The sequence below is a fragment of the Haliotis cracherodii genome, unplaced genomic scaffold (assembly GCF_022045235.1).
Source record: "Haliotis cracherodii isolate W230 unplaced genomic scaffold, xgHalCrac1.p SCAF_8, whole genome shotgun sequence".
In the NCBI taxonomy this organism is placed as follows: domain Eukaryota; kingdom Metazoa; phylum Mollusca; class Gastropoda; order Lepetellida; family Haliotidae; genus Haliotis; species Haliotis cracherodii.
In genome coordinates, this window is record NW_027266341.1 from 18,737,481 (window position 1) to 18,760,137 (window position 22,657).

Below are 22,657 nucleotides of genomic sequence, written 5' to 3' on the forward strand. Positions count from 1 at the left end.
ATCTTAGTTTTGATTTGCAGTATATTTAATGTTTCTCCGTATACGTCATCATATAACTGTATGAATTAAGTGAGAGAAGGTAGGTTTTCACCGTATCAGTAATTACATCTATTACATATTTTGTATTTGGTACTTCGTTATAGCGTGGACTAGCCTCGCTTTCAATTCAATTTGGATACCAACTTTGTTTTTGTCTGTTCACTGAACATTTAGTTAGTATAGGGGCGGTCGGGTAGCCTAGTGGTTAAAGCGTTCGCTCGTCACGCCGAAGACCCGGGTTCGATTCCCGACATGGGTACAATGTGTGAAGCCCATTTCTGGTGTCCCCCGCCGTGATATTGCTGGAATATTGCTAAAAGCGGCGTAAAACCATACTCACTCACTCACTCACTAGTTAGTATAACTATTAAATCGATCATGAGACATGTTAGACGTTTTAAAAGTATAATTTGTTTGAGGGTAGAATATAATGTATTGAACGATGTGAAAAACAAAATTGTGTTTTGGAGAGGTGACAGAAACAAAAATCGACTTCATGTATGGAATGAACCCGCTGATCTAAATACCTATGCTTCCTCGTCACAAGATCTTAGAACATTTAATTATTACATTTATTGGAAAAATATGTTTAAAGATTCTAAACATTCTTACATCTCTTATATTGACTCCAGGGAATTAATTAACACTTAATACCATGATACAATAGTAAGTAGATAACATCGATATCAATGCCACATTAGATAATCGATTTCACTGAACACCATCACTACATGTTCATATGACATGAACCAGGCCAAGATTATGTAGATACTGCTTTCCTTTCAGCTGCTAATACACCACTGCCATTGATATCCGGACGTCAGTTGGTGCTCCTTGTGGGAAAGTAAGCCTTTTTCATGTGTCTATCGATGGATGTTTAATTTCTGTGTGTTGTGTATATATAGAGACAGAGGAAAGGAGTAATTGTCTAGCTGAGGAGAAGACAGCCACTCTGGAGACAGTGAAGTCAAGTTACACAATTAGCCATGTGATGCTTCAGACCACGATAGGTATAGGAAAATGTTATACTTACTTATCCGGTATTGCAGAACGTTGTTGTTCCGGCGGTGAAACTCAATGCACGTATATCGAGGAGAGCTGCGGGAAGAAGAGGCTGGTTAGGTATCATATACATGTGGTCATAAAACAAATCTCCTACTTTAGACGCTGGCATACAAAGTACATTCTACTTTCGCATGGGGGCACGGATGGCCCAGTCGTCTAACACCCCGCAATTCGTTGTGCAGAATTGCGTCCCTTAGGCGCGCCTGGAACTTGATCTTGGGTTCGAAACCCAGATAAGTCCATTACACCACTTCGCCCCACTTCTACCCCTTAATCCACTATACCACTTCGCCCCACCTCTACCCTGTTAGTCCGTCATACCACTTCGCCCCATCTCTACCCCGTTAATCTATTATACCACTTCGGCCCACCTCTACCCCGTTATACCACTTCGCCCCCGTTAGTCCATTATACCACTTCGCCCCACCTCTACCCCGTTATGACACTTCGCCCCACCTCTACCCCGTTATACCACTTCGCCCCCGTTAGTCCATTATACTACATCGCCCCACCGCTTCCCCGTTATACCACTTGACCCCACTTTTCACCGTTACTCCGTTATACCACTTCGCCCCCGTTAGTCCATTATACCACTTTGTCCCACCTCTACCCCGTTATACCACTTCGCCCCACCTCTACCCCGTAGTTCACTGTGCCACCTTGCCCCAACCCTGTGTAGCCTGTTAGTCCACAAGGCCCTCACGTCCACTATTGTTAGTCCACCATACCACCTCGCCCCACCTCTACCGTGTTAGTCTTCTATACCACCTCGCCTCACGCCTGCCGTGTTAGTCCACTATACCACCTCGCCTCACGCCTGCCGTGTTAGTCCACTATACCACCTCGCCTCACGCCTGCCGTGTTAGTCCACTATACAACCTCGCCCCACCTCTACCGTGTTAGTCCACTATACCACCTCGCCTCACGCCTGCCGTGTTAGTCCACTATACAACCTCGCCCCACCTCTACCGTGTTAGTCCACTATACCACCTCGCCTCACGCCTGCCGTGTTAGTCCACTATACCACCTCGCCCCACCTCTAGCGTATTAGTCTTCTATACCACCTCGCCCCACCTCTAGCGTATTAGTCTTCTATACCACCTCGCCCCACCTCTACCGTATTAGTCCACCATACCACCTCAACCCACCTCTACCGTGTTAGTCTTCTATACCACCTCGCCCCACCTCTACCGTATTAGTCTTCTATACCACCTCGCCTCACGCCTGCCGTGTTAGTCCACTATACCACCTCGCCCCCACCTCGAGCAGCTGTTTAGCCAAAGGCACTAACGTGTTCATCTATCTCAATGCTATGCCGGAGAAAGCATGGCGATATCAGACAATTTCCGAACACCAGTCCAATCCATGAAACATGGTGTACTGAGTCGTATTACGCCAAATCTGTCTAATATTCCTGTTATGTCGTAAATGGACCCCTAACGGGCAATATAGACATCGCTAAATACCCCAAAGTAAATTAAGCCAATACGTCGTTGGCGAGTGGAACTTATTGGTCTGATCATCTTATCTCGGAGTCAGCCATTTTAATCTGCCATCACTGATTAGCGAATCTAATGTATATACAATTTCACAATAACATGCAAACAAATAAACCAATGATAATAGAAACATGGCCATTATTCTCTGCTATAACATCGTAATGCCCTGATTGTCAAGCACATGCCCCTTGTTCTTCAGACCGCCTGTTGTTATGGCTTTCTAACACACAGGGAAAAGTAGATGCCATCCCAAAGGGGGGTTAATTCTTTATATGATATTATGTAACCTATGTTGAAATGTCTGGTCAGCGATCCGTATGGCCCCTAATAAAACTAACAGGGGATCTTCCCAAAAAACTGCAGATCACTTGTATATATTTTTTAATTTCAATCCCCGCATCGTATGTTCAGTGTTTTTGTCATCCGTTCAAGAACACTTTATCTTGAAGATTAGTTGTAGGAAATTAGTGTTTTGGTCACCGGCAGTGCTCACGAAGCTATGTTTCCATTTTAGTTTAGTTCTCCCGACCTTCATTACATTAAAAATCTCATCCCCGAGAAACAAATAATATGAAGCCTAATGTTTAAGTCTACGACCTGCGCCTTTGACATTCATCTGTTGATATTCTGGTTCGGCAAAGATTAGTAACCATGTTTGTCGTACAGTTGACTTAAACGAATGTCTGACGAATACTCCTATTCGAATATTCGAGGAGTCATATTTGACGCAACATCTTCTGTCAGTCAGTACTGGTTGCTACATCAGCATCCAAAAACGTTATAGTTTATTGATTTATATTACGACATGTTTCAATCCCCAGAATGTTCATGGTGTTAGGTGTTGTTATCGATATCTTGAACATTAAAAGCTCAATCTCTCCTTGACTCTCAAAAGCATTACAAAGTGAATCAGAATGACTGATAGTTTTCAAACGCTTGGTTGCGATCATGCTATCAATCACTGGTTAGTCTTGGACAAACTTGTCTGCATACAAACCGATTACAATGACAAAATACGTTAGCTCAACCGTTTTATGAGATCTAAACACAATTCACCCTGCTTGATCTTAGGAGGACGAATTGTTTCCCACAGTCGTTTGTTCGATTCCAAAATTCGCCCAGATGATAATCCTTGGTTTGTCTGTACCAAACACATCATAGTGAGTTTCATCAAAATATACGTGCATCACTTCCCCGCTCGATGCCCATATAGGTTACATGATATGATATAACTGAAATACCATCTACGCTAAGGACTATCTTCACCCATGGCATGACAGATTGACTATGGCACTAAGAAAGAATCGGGTGGTACTTCCTGTTTTTGAGTAGTCTATGATATTGACCTACCAGCTATTGGTGAACTAGTCTATGATATTGACCTACCAGCCATCCGTGAACTAGTCTATGATATTGACCTACCTGCCATTGGTAAACTAGTCTATGATATTGACCTACCAGCCATTGGTGAACTAGTCTATGATATTGACCTACCAACCATTGGTGAACTAGTCTATGATATTGACCTACCGGCTATTGGTGAACTAGTCTATGATATTGACCTACCAGCCATTGGTGAACTAGTCTATGATTTTGACCTACCAGCCATTGGTGAACTCGGACACTGTCTTGTATTGGTTCTCGTCAGATCCCGTCTCCCGGCACGAGAACCTGCCAAACTTGGAGAATGAGGCCTTGTTGTGGTTAATGGAGATTTCCTCGTTCCTGTCTCTGTCGTACAGCATCCAGTCTCCGTGCAGCTTGGGGTCGAACCGACACTTCTGACGTGGTTGGCCCTCTGGGAAGGAAAGTGTATAATCCATGCTTGAGAACACAGTGATATTGTGCAGAACACATACATACATCCACACACGAAACACCATGTCCACATACTCCATGTCATAATGATATTAATTCACATGTCTTGCTTTCCTCCCAGACCAAGCTAACACGCCCTGATATGACGGACATACTGTTGGAAGCGGAGTTTACACAAACTCACTAATCCACGACAACGTGATACCAAAGGTCATGATGTCAATAAACCCCATGGCAACATGCTACTAAATGTCATGTCTAATTACTCCATGACAACTAATTGTCATGTCTATAAACTGCATGATATATTTTGTTTGTTTGTTGTTTAACGCCGTACTCAGCAATATTCCAGCTATATGACGACGGTCTGTAAATAATCGAGTCTGGACCAGACAATCAAGTGATTGACATCATGAACATCGATCCACGCAATTGGGATACGATGAAATGCATCAACCAAGTCAGCGAGCCTGACCACCCGATCCCGTTAGTCTCCTCTTGCGACAAGCATAGTCGCCTTTTACGGCAAGCATGGGCATGATATGTAACTTCTGTTCAATGTTATTCTTCAATATTAAGAAAAACGGCATGCCATGGGCTGAAAGACTGCTGTTATAAATAGGAAGAAAGATAACAAAGTGAAGACATACAGTTCGTCGGATTGATTTAACAGAGGATGAAGATGAATTTCTGATGTAGGAGTGGGAGACGGGGAGCAGAGAAAGAAACAGAATGTGCGTAAGATGGAAAGAGATACGAGTATATTTTGACGGTAATAAACCATTAGAGCTTCCCGGTTACCGCAGCCTTGACACAGCGCATGTTATTATCGAGTTATGATTTCCCGAGATCCCCTACGATGTCAGGTAAAATAGTATTGCATTAGCTCATGTCAAGACATATATTTAAACATTTAATAATTAATATTGACTGTTTATGATTTATATGACATGTATTTTTATATTGTCTTCGTAAGGCAATGAGCCTTCATCATCGGCGTAATTGAATTTACTAGCATGTACTTTTAATCTTACCATCTAATTATTTCTCCAGATTGAGTGCGCAGAGGGAACGTAGTAATTGGTTATTACAGTGATCAAGAAGGAAGTACGATGGGGTAGATTTGAGTGACACTGATCACAGTGATATGCGTTACCCAGCATTGTTAACGTTAAAGCTTCCTGAACAGGTGCTTCGAGAACACACAGAGACAAATTGTACCGTCGTGTTATCACGATGCGATAAACTTGCTACGACGATCCGATAAATATGCCAATTCGGAACTACTTTCTGTGAGCTGCCAACTCGTTCAATACCCATTGCCTCATGTTGTCAATATTTTTAGATGGAGGTTTTCCTGGTGTATGTGTTTCCGTCAACACACATGGCTGCAGAATCATGTATCTTATCTTAAATAGGGCGGTTCACCCTGCTCGTGGCATTGTATTCATACGCGATTGCTAATGTTCCTGCGGCAAGTGTTTCACACCGCTTCAAACAGTGCTCCAGTCATACCACAGTATGTCAGCTTGGTGTGGGAGGAAAGCCCGAAGTGATGCAGGTCTCAGGCGTTTTTCACTTCGGTTAAATCCACGAGCATGGGTATAGTACTGACAAACCTAGAAACATAATCGGGGCGAACTGGGATTCAAACCTACAATCATATGTTTCTGACTTGCCCAAGGGACGAAACTCTGCACAGCGTGCAATAAGAGAAATTACATCTTAAACTATTATTAATTAATGACATGTGATCAAACGGTTCGCAACATATATAATTTTGATTCCTTACATTTAATCTCGCGATACCGAAATACAAATGCTCACACTTTCTGGTATGGTGTATGTTTGACTTATTTTGATAAAGAGCATGCCCCACCTCTGTCGGACGTTTCCAGTCCACGGAATGGCTTATTTGATACTACTAACAAAATATTATATTTCATTATTAGACTGTGTTGCATACGAAAATGTAAAACAAGTTGGAATCATATAGTTGTACTCGATGTTGTTCAAGAACCTGCAGCGTTCATGGGGACCCTTGTCGTTAAGGCGCTCATATTCGTCATCAGTATCGTCCCTTAGGGGTCCCAAACACCTACGATCGAGAGTTCGAATCCAAGATGTTTCTATGTTTGTCAGCACCATAGCCGTACCCGTGGTTTCGCCCAAATGGTAAACGTCTGAAACACGCATCACTTCGGGCTTTCCTTCCACATCAAGCCGACATGCCGTGATATAACCGGAATACTGTTCAAACCAAACCCCTAACCCACTCAAGAACTTGCAAAAGATGAAATTAAGCCTCCTTTTTGATAAATTTAAACTAATATATTCCAAACTTTCAAATGTCAATTCCGGTGAGCAAAAAAAGGGTTCGTATCAGACATCGCCTGAACAGTTACTGTCTCCCATGGTTGTGAACACGAGACACATGTCTGAAGCAGAGAACTAGCATGGGTACAGTGCAGATTACATATATCCCTTCCGCTCAACCTCTTCACTCTACGTCACCTGCACACAAACTGCCACAACGGTATACGTTAAACACCAAGGAAATTACGCCGTAAAAGGCTGATACTCGTCACGGTAACTACCTAGCTAGCGTACAGGCACGGTGGTTTATATGTTCTCTCTCCCAACATCGTTGCAAATAAATCAGAACATACATTGTCTCATCAGTAAGACTGCCGGACTTCGGAGAATCGTCGATAACACATAGAACCAGTTTAAAGGATTGTCTAGTCACTGTCAATTGTGTATCAGGTCACGACATCAAATAATATAAAATCGAATAACGGCGAAATGACGTTTAGAACGAGAGGAAGAGAAACTCCGCCTAAGTGTATGAAACATCGCAAGGAAGCCATCCTAGACGTTATCAATCTTGACAACACTTGGGGCGTGACCTGTGACGAGGTTTCATAGGCTGGTTGTAGTCAATAGTTTAGAATCAAATCAGTAAGAGAACTGATGTAAGTGATCAATCGTTGAAGTTTGTATATTGGGGCGGTAGGGTTAACTGATTGGCAATATTTCAGTGGGTGGCTGACTGAGGTATGAGCGGGAGAAAAGAGAACGGAGAAAGTTGGATGATTGACACGTCAGCTGTTTTACGAGTTTGATAATTGACAAGTTTATTTTAACAATATAGTAACGTTTCGTTATTTCTTACTGATTTCCATTTATATGATAAGAAGGATGAAAGATAATAACTTCCTTGCGGACGTGATATATACTCACTCTTTCAACTAGTTTCCATTACAGTTTATAGGCTGATCGATAGACTGGCCTCCCAGACTCTACACTGAAGGCTGCCTCTTATACCGTAACACTGTCCTACCCTAGCCGTAGTGGTGTACTGATTGCAGCGTCTGTAACGTGGTGGAGGTCTGTAACATTGTCCTACCATAGCCGTAGTGGTGTACTGATTGCAGCGTCTGTAACGTGGTGGAGGTCTGTAACATTGTCCTACCCTAGCCGTAGTGGTGTACTGATTGCAGCTTCTGTAACGTGGTGGAGGTCTGTAACATTGTCCTACCCTAGCCGTAGTGGTGTACTGATTGCAGCTTCTGTAACGTGGTGGAGGTCTGTAACATTGTCCTACCCTAGCCGTAGTGGTGTACTGATTGCAGCGTCTGTAACGTGGTGGAGGTCTGTAACATTGTCCTACCATAGCCGTAGTGGTGTACTGATTGCAGCGTCTGTAACGTGGTGGAGGTCTGTAACATTGTCCTACCCTAGCCGTAGTGGTGTACTGATGGCAGCGTCTGTAACGTGGTGGAGGTCTGTAACATTGTCCTACCCTAGCCGTAGTGGTGTACTGATTGCAGCATCTGTAACGTGGTGGTGGGTCTGTAACGTGGTGGTGGGCCTGTAACGTGATGGGCCTGTAACGTGGTGGTGGGTCTGTAACGTGATGCGCCTGTAACGTGGTGGTTGGCCTGTAACGTGGTGGAGGTCTGTAACGTGGTTTGGCCTTTAACGTGATTGGCCTGTAACGAGGTGGTGGGCCTGTAACGTGATGGGCCTGTAACGTGGTGGTGGGCCTGTAACGTGATGGGCCTGTAACGTGGTGGTGGGTCTGTAACGTGGTGGTGGGCCTGTAACGTGACGGGCCAGTAACGTGGTGGTGGGTCTGTAACGTGATGGTGAATCTGTAACGTGGTGGAGGTCTGTAATCTTCACTGAAGATTAATGCTCCGTGTTTACGGAACTCGGGGAGCAACGACATCATCGGATGGCGGGAGAGATTCACTTCAACTCGAATAAACCCTTCTACTGCGAGTCCGCTTATATAGTCAGCAATATACGCCATGTCCAACAACAACTGCGTGGCTTATACCTTCTCATTTCAATTTTCCAATTACCGACTACCGCAGCGGTCCAGAACAGAAACACTTTCATCGCCATGTCTACGGAGTGTCGTCTCCTCTGTACTGGCAGCGAAGAGAAACGTCACGTTCGTTATTCCGTCCAAAGTATAACTTCTCTAATTGATTCCAAATATATTTGAAAGCTTGTGAGGAAGATGGTTGGGTTACAGGGCTATGCTGCCGAGTACGTGCGAGGTGATGGAAGATGATATCATTGCCAGACTCAGCAACTTCTTCTTGGCATAAAGACAAAACTGCATGTTTGCATAAAGTGGGCTAAATGAAGCGAATCTGTTGTTGAAATGTTGTCACTATTGATCGCCAGCGTTTCAGACAATCATATGGGTAGGGCGGCACTTTCATTTGGCTTTGTGGCAAGTTGTCATTGGGTTTGAAAGTCAGTCGTTGTTGTGTTCACGTCAATGTGTGTGAAGTGGGAATGACAGGTTGGCGTTGAGACGGATGACCTTTGACCGGAGCTGAGATTACATTAAGTGACACTGGTTTAATGTCCCTTTACACAAATCTCTTTCTCATTTGATATGAAGAACAGGTTTCAAATACAAATCTTCAATCTGCAATAAGATGTTTTATTAACTTGCAATGTACAATGGCAGATTACGACAACCGACGTCTGACGTCATAACATGGAATAAAATCAAGGCTTCATTTCTAATCAGGAAACGTTTTAAATTGCGAAACATCCATTTTTACCCTTTCGGTCCTCGCCGGCATTGTATAGGGGAGGTACTTAGATGATTAAACAGTCGCCTTCAATCTAATACCGGCTTGTAAACAGTTTCCATCGAAGAGCGAAACATGCCGCTAGACGGCGCTGAGGTCACGTTCTCACGCGTGTTTTCTCGTGGTTGATCCGGGATGTGAGGATAGGCGTGTGTTGGTCGTATCCGAGCGATCTGCGGCAATCTGGGACCCTCTACCATCCTATAGAAGCATCACGCCCAAGGATCAAGCATCAACCCCGCCATTCTTCCCCACGCGAGACGCCTCCATCTACGTAATGAAGCCCACGTCGCCAGCAACCACTACGTCCACTTTGTACCCAGCAAACGCCAGGCTTAGCACGTGTACGAACCGTCTTCAGTGGCGTCCGTTAATAGAGTAATCAGCCACGTAAAAGTCGCAATTCGGTCGACGTCGGTGGGATGAAAATATAGACATCCCGGCTGTCATCAAGCAAGGATGTTCACAATCCCCATCAATCTCTCTCCTGACCACATATTTGCTACTTCGTCATTATCATTGTAAACACCTCGTTTCCAACAGCTTCAACGTCTGACAAAACTTTGCAGTCTTCTAACGTGTTTGTAATAGTATTCACAGGGCTCTTTCGACAGTAGTATATCAGCTGGATGCGTTTGTCCTTTGCATTTGAATCAAAACACTCTTTTCGATATGAATCATTTAGTCCCAAACGTCCTGGGAGCATGGACGTAGGCTTAGCCTTTCAAACTACAAACAAACTGGCTTTTTGTATTGACAAAGATGACCTTTAGTTCTGACCACCGTCTCTGCTGAATGTGGACCGTTGTTTGCAGGGTTTTATGTAAAACTGTGTCGGAAAATCTATCTATCAAACATGAATAGCGATTGACTTTTTGTGGTGTTGCTTCTTCAACCCGGTCTTTGTCAATCTTTAGGAGAAATGCGCATGCGTCGACTTTCTTCAAAGTGACTAACTATCTCGCGCCCTTGAATTATTGATTACATCGCACAGTAGGAAGCTGTTAAAGTGTAACACATGCAGCATCTTCAAACGATTGAAGTTTAATATACATGAGTGAGTTAGTATGGTTGTACCCCGCTTTTAGCAATATTTCAGCAATATCACGGCGGGTGACACCAGAAATGGGCTTCAGACATTGTACCCATGTGGGAAATCGAACCAGGGTCTTCGGCTTGAGGCTTTAACCACTAGGTTAGCCAACCGTACCTAATGTTCAACAGAAAAGTCAGAGAGGACAGTTTAACAAGATTGTTCGAATACCGCATGAGTGCTGTCTCAACATTGTTATTTGGAATGAGGATTTAAAATATTATTAAAACACAAAACTAATAATCCCAAGAGTAAGAATGCGACCCCCCAGTAACTCAATGTCGGAAGTGGGACGACGCTCAGTAAGAGGTGGGTGGCGCGAGGAGGAGGTCAGGTGGCCCGTCAAGATTATCATTTACAGGCTACCGCCATTAATTTTAATCATTCATCCATTCATTGAAGCGGACAATCCTCAGGATGGCAATCTGCGACGGGTACTGGTATTCTCCACTCTTTGATCAACGGTGGCCATCATGGGTGAACGAGTGGATACAGTAAGTAGCCTCATCATACATCCCAACGCTTATTTATTTACTTATATTTACGAACACAAACAAACGTCTTTAATTGTTTCAATGAGAAGGTATTTCAGTTAACAAAGACAAACGGAAAATGGTATTTTTGAAAGACAAGCGTCATTTTCCTGTATTAATAGATAGCTGAAAGGAAGGCACTTCCTAGACAATCATGGTTTATACAAGTTATCGCAAAGATGAAAGTGGACCACTACACATGCACTGATTTATATTGTCGATGGTAGAACCTTCAGGAACACGAGAAGAAATAATGTATATGTAATAGTTTAGATCAGAGTTAAATTGGTGGATGTCGTCGGCCGCGAGATGTAGCCTAAGCGAAATGGTATTTTTGAAAGAGATACACCTGTACACTGTGCTTCCGGTCACGTGACACAAGGGGCGGCGGCGCCTAAACTTCCGGTAACGTAACTCCAACGTCCAACTGACAGCAGCGTCAATTGCTACATTATCACACCAGTAGAGAGTCACGGGCTGTACTTACGACACATCTGACACGTCTTCTTGCAGTGCTGACTGACGTTGATGTCCTTCCCACAAACCCCTGTAGAGAGCAGTTCGCGGCACTTCCGGTCGTCATCATCCTCACACCGGTTCGGATCTGTAATATATTTCATGTAATAATGATGGTCTTCATGACGTCATCAGCAAGCGCCAATATGCAAACCCTCCACTAGCTGCTTTTACCGGTTACATGAACTAACGCGGGGTTAACCTTGGACTTCATTCATACACACTGACGGCGGCTTTACCTTGCTCTTAATTTATACACACTGACGAAAGGGTTTACCTAACACTTAATTCCTACACACTGACAAGGGTTTACCTTGGACTTCATTCATACACACTAACAAGGGTTTACCTTGGACTTCATTCATACACACTGACAGGGGTTTACCTTGGACTTCATTCTTACACACTGACAGGGGTTTACCTTGGACTTCATTCATACACACTGACAAGGGTTTACCTTGGACTTCATTCATACACACTGACGGGGGTTTACCATGTACTTCATTCATACACACTGACGGGGGTTTACCTTGGACTTCATTCATACACACTGACGGGGGATTTACCTTGGACTTAATTCATACACACTCACGGGGGATTTACCTTGGTCTTAATTCATACACACTGACGGGGATTTACCTTGTCTTAATTCATACACACTGACGGGGGATTTACCTTGGTCTTAATTCATAGGCACTGACGGGGGATTTACCTTGCACTTAATTCATACACACTGACGGGGGATTTACCTTGGTCTTAATTCATACACACTAACAAGGGTTTACCTTGGACTTCATTCATACACACTGACAGGGGTTTACCTTGGACTTCATTCATACACACTGACAGGGGTTTACCTTGGACTTCATTCATACACACTGACAGGGGTTTACCTTGGACTTCATTCATACACACTGACGGGGGTTTACCTTGGACTTCATTCATACACACTGACGGGGGATTTACCTTGGACTTAATTCATACACACTCACGGGGGATTTACCTTGGTCTTAATTCATACACACTGACGGGGATTTACCTTGTCTTAATTCATACACACTGGCGGGGGTTTACCTTGCACTTAATTCATACACACTGGCGGGGGTTTACCTTGCACTTAATTCATACACACTGACGGAGGGTTTACCGTGCACATAATTCATACACACTGACGGGGGATTTATCTTGGACTTAATTCATACACACTCACGGGGGATTTACCTTGGACTTAATTCATACACACTGACGGGGGATTTACCTTGGTCTTAATTCATAGGCACTGACGGGGGATTTACCTTGCACTTAATTCATACACACTGACGGGGGATTTACCTTGGTCTTAATTTATACACACTGACGGGGGATTTACCTTGGACTTCATTCATACACACTGACGGGGGATTTACCTTGGTCTTAATTCATACACACTGACGGGGGTTTACCTTGCACATAATTCATACACACTGACGGGGGATTTACCTTGGACTTCATTCATACACACTGACGGAGGGTTTACCTAACACTTAATTCCTACACACTGACAAGGGTTTACCTTGGACTTAATTCACACATATTGACAGGGGTTTACCTTGGACTTCATTCATACACACTAACAAGGGTTTACCTTGGACTTCATTCATACACACTGACGGGGGTTTACCTTGGACTTCATTCATACACACTGACGGGGGATTTACCTTGGACTTAATTCATACACACTCACGGGGGATTTACCTTGGTCTTAATTCATACACACTGACGGGGATTTACCTTGTCTTAATTCATACACACTAACAAGGGTTTACCTTGGACTTCACTCATACACACTGACAGGGGTTTACCTTGGACTTAATTCTTACACACTGACAGGGGTTTACCTTGGACTTCATTCATACACACTGACAGGGGTTTACCTTGGACTTCATTCATACACACTGACGGGGGTTTACCTTGGACTTCATTCATACACACTGACTGGGGATTTACCTTGGACTTAATTCATACACACTCACGGGGGATTTACCTTGGTCTTAATTCATACACACTGACGGGGATTTACCTTGTCTTAATTCATACACACTGGCGGGGGTTTACCTTGCACTTAATTCATACACACTGGCGGGGGTTTACCTTGCACTTAATTCATACACACTGACGGGGGTTTACCGTGCACATAATTCATACACACTGACGGGGGATTTATCTTGGACTTAATTCATACACACTCACGGGGGATTTACCTTGGACTTAATTCATACACACTGACGGGGGATTTACCTTACACTTAATTCATACACACTGACGGGGGATTTACCTTGGACTTAATTCATACACACTCACGGGAGATTTATCTTGGACTTAATTCATACACACTGACGGGGGATTTACCTTGGTCTTAATTCATAGGCACTGACGGGGGATTTACCTTGCACTTAATTTATACACACTGACGGGGGATTTACCTTGGTCTTAATTCATACACACTGACGGGGGATTTACCTTGGACTTCATTCATACACACTGACGGGGGATTTACCTTGGTCTTAATTCATATACACTGACGGGGGTTTACCTTGCACATAATTCATACACACTGACGGGGGATTTATCTTGGACTTAATTCATACACACTGACGGGGCTTTACCTTGCACTTAATTCATACACACTGACGGGGGATTTACCTTGGTCTTAATTCATAGGCACTGGCGGGGGATTTACCTTGCACTTAATTCATACACACTGACGGGGGATTTACCTTGGTCTTAATTCATACACACTGACGGGGGATTTACCTTGGACTTCATTCATACACACTGACGGGGGATTTACCTTGGTCTTAATTCATACACACTGACGGGGGTTTACCTTGCACATAATTCATACACACTGACGGGGGATTTACCTTGGACTTCATTCATACACACTGACGGAGGGTTTACCTAACACTTAATTCCTACACACTGACAAGGGTTTACCTTGGACTTCATTCATACACACTGACGGAGGGTTTACCTAACACTTAATTCCTACACACTGACAAGGGTTTACCTTGGACTTAATTCACACACACTGACAGGGGTTTACCTTGGACTTCATTCATACACACTGGCGGGGGTTTACCTTGTCTTAATTCATACACACTCACGGGAGATTTACCTTGGACTTAATTCATACACACTGACGGGGGATTTACCTTGGTCTTAATTCATAGGCACTGACGGGGGATTTACCTTGCACTTAATTCATACACACTGACGGGGGATTTACCTTGGTCTTAATTCATACACACTGACGGGGGATTTACCTTGGACTTCATTCATACACACTGACGGGGGATTTACCTTGGTCTTAATTCATACACACTGACGGGGGTTTACCTTGCACATAATTCATACACACTGACGGGGGATTTATCTTGGACCTAATTCATACACACTGACGGGGCTTTACCTTGCACTTAATTCATACACACTGACGGGGGATTTACCTTGGTCTTAATTCATAGGCACTGACGGGGGATTTACCTTGGACTTAATTCATACACACTGACGGGGGATTTACCTTGGTCTTAATTCATACACACTGACAGGGGTTTACCTTGGACTTCATTCATACACACTGGCGGGGGTTTACCTTGTCTTAATTCATACACACTGGCGGGGGTTTACCTTGCACTTAATTCATACACACTGAAGGGGGTTTACCGTGCACATAATTCATACACACTGACGGGGGATTTATCTTGGACTTAATTCATACACACTGACGGGGGATTTACCTTGGACTTAATTCATACACACTGACGGGGGATTTACCTTGGTCTTAATTCATAGGCACTGACGGGGGATTTACCTTGGTCTTAATTCCTACACACTGACGGGGGTTTACCTTGCACATAATTCATACACACTGACGGGGGATTTACCTTGGACTTCATTCATACACACTGACGGAGGGTTTACCTAACACTTAATTCCTACACACTGACAAGGGTTTACCTTGGACTTAATTCACACACACTGACAGGGGTTTACCTTGGACTTCATTCATACACACTGGCGGGAGTTTACCTTGTCTTAATTCATACACACTGGCGGGGGTTTACCTTGCACTTAATTCATACACACTGAAGGGGGTTTACTGTGCATATAATTCATACACACTGACGGGGGATTTATCTTGGACTTAATTCATACACACTGACCGGGGATTTACCTTGGACTTAATTCATACACACTGACGGGGGATTTACCTTGGTCTTAATTCATAGGCACTGACGGGGGATTTACCTTGCACTTAATTCATACACACTGACGGGGGATTTACCTTGGACTTCATTCATACACACTGAAGGGGGTTTACCTTACACTTAATTCATACACACTCACGGGGGGGGGTTATCTTACACTTAATTCATACACACTTACGGGGGATTTACCTTAGACTTCATTCATACACACTGACGGGGATTTACCTTGGTCTTAATTCATACGCACTGTTCAGTGCGGTGTTCAACAACAAACAATCACACCCTAGAATAGTGAGTAAGTGAGTTAAAGTGTATTGGCACACCCTGAAACAGAATATGATGTGGAAACTGTGATAATGGGTCACACAACTGTGTTAATGATCCACGCTGTCTGCATTAAGATCGTGCTGCCGTCCTAAAATCATTCACCAGGTTATATGTTTATTTTGGGCCGCCTAGAATACATACAGCCAAACTTGGTATAATTTGTCATCAATCTGATTTATTAATGTTGATTCTTGCACCGAGTCCTCAGCCATATATGTACATAAATATTATGCCGAAGGTATTGATAGCAATGCTTTTGTATAAATCAAGTAAACCCGTCCTTTACGTCCGCAATTACGTTGTATACATCCTCTAAACCGATCCTTTATCCTAAACACTTTTTTTCAGTTGATAAGCACTGCAGTCAGCCTTGATGGGTATATTCAGTGTCATTTATGACGTTTACAAAACATCAATCTATATTACAATATTTACAATAATACAGTTCGTCAGATGATAAATATCCTGGAGATATTGAAAGGAACAGGTCGTGCTGACTACATCGTGGCATTCAGTATTCGCGCACCTGTCACCTCGTTTACCAAAGTTCCACATCAAAGGGAGTGGCCTATAGTCACAAGGATAATTGGTAGTGATGCCACAGGCGTTATTAAGTAATTGGACTTACACAAACTGTGCAATGATACCAATTAATTACAGCGTCTACCATAATAGCTTAGTTGATAACAATGGACATCTTGTTTAGAATTTACATATTTCAACACTTTATGTTAAATAAATGAACCTTAAAACCTATTACCATAAACTACGTTTATAACGAACACGATTATGACGAACTGACGGATATAACGAACTTACTATTTTGTCCCGACTATCTGCTGTAGTTATGCTGTATATATGCTTATAACGAAATACGGTAATAACGAACTAAAATTAGTGGTCCCTTTGAGTTCGTTATAACCGTAGTTTACTGTAATCCGAACTGCACTTTACCATGCGAAACAGCACGGATTAACGAATGACGGAAACGTAAATCCTTTTAATTAAACATTGATGACCTAAATCTATAGCAAAGGTATGATTCCCAGATTAGCTGCAAACACTGGTTTAAAGGGAGACAATGTTCTACTGCCGGGCGTCCATTTTGTGTCTACGTGTAGGCGTTGTAGTTGGTGATATGTGTGATGTTGAGACTCGTAATTGGGGCAAGTGTTACAATTAGATTGCCAAATATCACAGAATATGAATTTACATATTAACAAAGCACTGAACGAATTGAATCAAATTTCTCGGACTGTCAATTTGTCAGGACCAGACCCTTTTTTAGAGGCTAGGGCAAATGACAAGTTTAGGTCTTCCTAAACTGTTTATCTTAAACCCAAAGTTTATTATGCATATCAATACATCAGCTAATAATTACCAAACTGCACAGAGAAAATGTTTCCTTTTCATACACACTAAATATGGCGACTAGAAATAGGGTGGAGTGGGCCACGAACTGCTGAGAATCTTTGTGAGGTCGTAAAGCAGAATTGCTCTTCAGCTTTCATAAATTGTTTTTTAACATCGTATGACAATCCTGTCATGTTTTTAGATAATTTTTATATACCAGGAAATCAAACATTCTAAGGACATTGCCAAGTGAACATAGGACCTATATTTGATAGAGCATCAACTGTTAATATCATAACTCACAATATGGGGACAGAACTAACACGGTATACTGTAGTCTGTACAATGAAAACATGATTGAACGAGACCCGTGGAAATATACCCTAGTGTTTCGATCAACCAAAAAATATTGTCTTTCAGAAGTGCAAATGTGCTGCCCAAATATACGTATTTGATGTCGTAGAATGGGAAAAGGTCGATGGTTTTAAAAGGAGCATTGTAATCAGATAGTATATCAGTATCGTTCCACGTGGTCATTTGCAGAGGCTCTGAGAGCTTCATAGTTAACGAACAACCATGTTCCTATGGGCTTCACAAAAAATAATTGTTATTAATGTTCCTCCCTTGGCATCTGACCACGTTAATGTTGCCCAAAAAATCGAATACTGACGGAAATAAATAAGGGAACGATTACGATGGAAAGTGTCCCATAATATTAACGCCCCTAAGATCATTTTGCAATAAACACGCCATACAATAACATTTCGCACACTGGCTTAAGGGTGATAGAGTATGGTTTTACGCCGCTTTTAGCAGGGAGACACCAGAAATGGGCTTCACACATTGTACCCATGTCGGGAATCGAACCCGGGTCTTCGGCGTGACGTGCAAACGCTTTAACCACTAGGCTACCCGACCGCTCCCAGTGGTTTATGATCATGTGAGTAAATATCTGGTATTTGATAGGCGTTTCTTAGAAGTTGGCGGATGACAAAGAAGACAAACGTTTTTGGATATCAACTTGCAATCAATTCTGCTTGACAACGGTATGTTTGAGGCTCTTATTATCCATAAACCATGTCTACTAAGCAAAATATTTAGAGAATAATTATCCAGCGAGCTATTTGTCCCGGGTGAACCAATTTTGCAATCATGAAAAATAGATGACGTCATCTTCACTTATATGTATTTGCAATAATGCGTTATATGACGTCATGTTACAGGTCTCTTAACAAACAATGGAATCAATCATAAGAACGAGCTAGCTAATCAGGATAAAGCTACAATTGATAATGCTCAGTGGGGATTACTGTAAAAAATGATGCCCCTGTGAGTTATAATGTTGTATGTTCCCCGCGATATGTCTCGGTTTTACTAGTGGTAAGTATCTGGATAATGAACCTCCTACCTCGTCTGCGCATGCGCATTTCATAGTACTCTATTCCATGGGGAGGTTTGCCATCTGGTTCTTCTGGACAGATGACGTTGAAGTAGATGAGAACAGAGAACTCCCCATCCTGGTTCTTGGGGAAACGCTGTAGAAGCAATGGAGTGACAGTGTCAAATAACATGCAAACATGCGTGCTTTATAATGGGATTAGTCTCAGTTTCGAGATTTACTGAGGGTTTTTGAAGTTTTTAAAGGCTCGAAATATTTTACTGAACTGACATGTGCATATGGAAAAAAATGAGGATTATGTTCGTCACGATTTTCTTTTAAGTATCAAAGGATAGAAGTGGGGGTAACTACCCTAATTCTAACACAACTAAACCTAAGGACCGAAGCTGCACGCGAGATCAGTAGGGAAATACTAAATGATATTTCTTGAGACATCTAGTTTTTCATGGGGTGACATATTCTACACTAACACTGGATGGGCTGGTCCAGACTCGATTATTTACAGACCGCTGTCATGTAGCGTGAATATTGATGTGTGCTGCGTTAAACAACAATCAAAATGGAAAGGTATTCCGAAGAATCTCAAGTATGACACATTGTGTATGAAATAAGAAAAATATAAAGACGAATGTGTACGTGGTAAACAGTTTTCGGCAGCTATGTATGGAAACTAATATTTGATAACTTCGTTATCTTGTGTAACTTTAAAATATCAGCACGTTTCATCTGATACATATATTTTAAAAAATATTGCTTTATTTTATTTTTTTTGAAACGAACGCTCTCATATTTTTTAAGACCAAGTTAATGTTGTATGACAGTGGTCGTACCAGGCAGTAGCGCGGCTTCTCCGATACGTCCGAGGCTACGATGAATATGAAGCCATTGTTCTCCCACCCTGCACAACACGTCAGCCTCTTCCCTGAAACAGACAGAAACATCACAGTCATGGAGGATAAGACATATCATAAGGAGCTGTAACACAATAAGGACACTATCTGCTTCTTTTTCTTCTCCATCATCATCATCATCAGCAGCAGCAGCAGCAGCATCATCATCATCATCAGCAGCAGCAGCAGCATCAGTCAACACAATACCCCAACTCGAGTGTTTGCTTAATGAAAGTATTGCTTTAAAGCAAAGTCTTGAAGCATTGTCTTGTAACTTCGTCTTATGGCATTGTTGTGTAACTTCGCCTTGTAGCATTGTTGTAACTAAAATGACATATAGTAGTTCCTGGGCGGGTGCTACCCGTAGGGCAGGATATGATCCCCGTTCCAGCAAGAACCTGGCCTCAGTTCACAACGATTTTTGGGCGCAGCTTTTTGTGAACAAGCCTCTTCCATTGTGCTTGAAACACAGTCAGGGAAACCCCCAAGGCCGACGTTCTACTTATATCTATATCTACAGAAATACATGGCAGTGTTACAGATTATCTGGTTGACAAACTGACGATATCAAAGTTAATCAATTATTCATTGTTGTCTTTGCGGACCAGTGCACAGTCTTGAAGAAAATGATTCCTTAACGATAAAGGAAAAACACATATCCAACTGTTCCAATAGTTTGTATGGAACAATTATTCTCATTGTCTTTTACAAACAAGCTTTGCACTGTACGCTGTAAGTAACTGATATATGCAGCGATAAGACGAAACAGCTTTCACTGGATCCAAGTACAATGCACTTGAGAGAAGGCTTCATTTTAGAGTTTGTTCAAATGTAACGCCATCCACAGTTACACTGCTTTGCGGAAAATCTGTCAAGTTTGGGATGCAGCGTAAAAAGGGAGGCTATACTCCTTCCTCATCGGACCCACATTCAAAGACCTAGTTACTTAGCTACTGTAACATGAGCCGGGCTTAACTTGCTGACTCTGCACAATGGTCTATAGTAAAAGCTAAGGGAAGTAGGGACAAGGTGCGACTGTCGGTTGTTTGGATGACCGCCAAGCTTTGAATACGCAGCAAATAACCCGACATCCTTTGAAGCAATGTGTTATGAGTGGGTAAGTTGGGTTTAACGCCGCTTTTAACATTATTCCAGTTATATCACGGCGTTTCAGCTTAATGTGGGAGGAAAGCCTGAAGTGATGCGTTTACCACTTCGGTGAAACCCACGAGCACGGGTATGATGCTGACAAACCTAGAAATATAATCGGGGCGAACCGGGATTCGAACCCACAGTCATAGGTTTCTGCTGTGCCTAAGGGACGCAACTCTGCACAGCGAATTGCGGCGCCTAAGACGACTGGGACACCCGTGCCCCCACCATTAAATAATGATCCTAGTTGTATTTTACATATTGTATTCGTGAATGTCTTAAGCAATAACATCATTGTCGGTTCCTTGAATAAAATATCATTTATTTACATAGGAAAAAACAGAATAAAACTTAATACTTCAGCAGTTATTATGGACTACTATGGTGGATAATCGGACTGGTTATTCCCTGCGTTGACGTCATGTATGTTGAGTCAGGTTCCTTATTTAGAGAGTCTTACATCAACATACTTTCTTCTTTTTTAAAAACAAGAAATGAAATATACACACATTGCCCTCTTAAGGTTGAGTGAGTGAGTGAGTTGGTTCAACGCAGCTTTAAACAGTATTCAAATTCTATCACGGCGTTAGCTTGAGGAAATTGATGCAGGTCTCAGGCGTTTACCGCTTCGGTGAAACCCACGAGCACACGTATGCTGCTGACAAACCTAGAAACATAATCGGGGCGAACCGGGATTCGAACCCACAATCATAGGTTTCTGACATGCGCAAGGGACATAACTCTGCACAGCGAATTGCCTTAAGGTAGTGTGTCACAGGATACTATCATATGTAACACACAGAAGCTAACCATACCATGATCAGGTTAACCCAAAGTCTTATTGAATCCCGCACGTAAAACCAAAGCGGAATGACTGGAAATAATTCCAGAACAGGCATTATGAAAACCATATTAGGATCAATTTGTATTGGCCCACTTTGCCTCTAGACATGGGTGCACTCAATGACAGAATAACGGTAATTTCTATAACAAGAGAGGGCATCCCATCCTTCAATGTGTATTTCTGTGGACAGATCACAGAGACAAGTCCCAGAGGCCAAAAACCTCCCAACCGCACACACTCCCCAACACGACGATTCTTTCATTTAGTCATGTGACAAATGATTCCTGGCCAAGCCTGGAGGGGGCATTATCTAAAACGTTAGCTATTTTTGTATTCTTTTATAAAACCTGGGAAAACACTTAATTTCGAATCGTTAAAATTATATACAGTAAACTACGGTTATAACGAACTCAAAGGAACCACTACTGTAGCTCGTTATAACCGTAGTTCGTTATAAGCATATATACATAATATAAACAGCAAATGGTCGCGACCAAGAAATAAGTTCGTAATATCAGTCAGTTCGTTATAAGCGTGTTCGTCATAAACGTATTTTACTGCAGGTTTAACTGTTCGTTTTATTGCACTTGTGACGTTGGCTGTACATGCAATATACCAGAAAGGTGTTCGTTTTCAATTAAGGTTTGTTGTAGAACTTTGGCCTTCTTGTAAAAAGATCGACTAAAAATACGTAATATTTTTTTAACCCTCTTGAATTTGTCAAGGAGACTAAAATGAATGATTACATGATTTATCCAG

At 42.4% G+C, this 22,657-nt stretch overlaps 1 protein-coding gene across 1 annotated transcript in view; it reads right to left on the minus strand.

Annotated features, from left to right (window-relative positions):
* Positions 1 to 22,657, minus strand: part of LOC139449887 (uncharacterized) — a 131,776-nt gene that overhangs the window by 23,901 nt on the left and 85,218 nt on the right. The window contains exons 7-11 of the mRNA XM_071231462.1: positions 19,843 to 19,934; positions 19,022 to 19,148; positions 11,655 to 11,771; positions 4,206 to 4,401; positions 1,073 to 1,137 (exon numbers count right to left, since the gene is read on the minus strand). Of these exons, the coding sequence (XP_071087563.1) occupies positions 1,073 to 1,137; positions 4,206 to 4,401; positions 11,655 to 11,771; positions 19,022 to 19,148; positions 19,843 to 19,934 (597 nt within the window). The remainder of the gene's footprint in view (positions 1 to 1,072; positions 1,138 to 4,205; positions 4,402 to 11,654; positions 11,772 to 19,021; positions 19,149 to 19,842; positions 19,935 to 22,657) is intronic.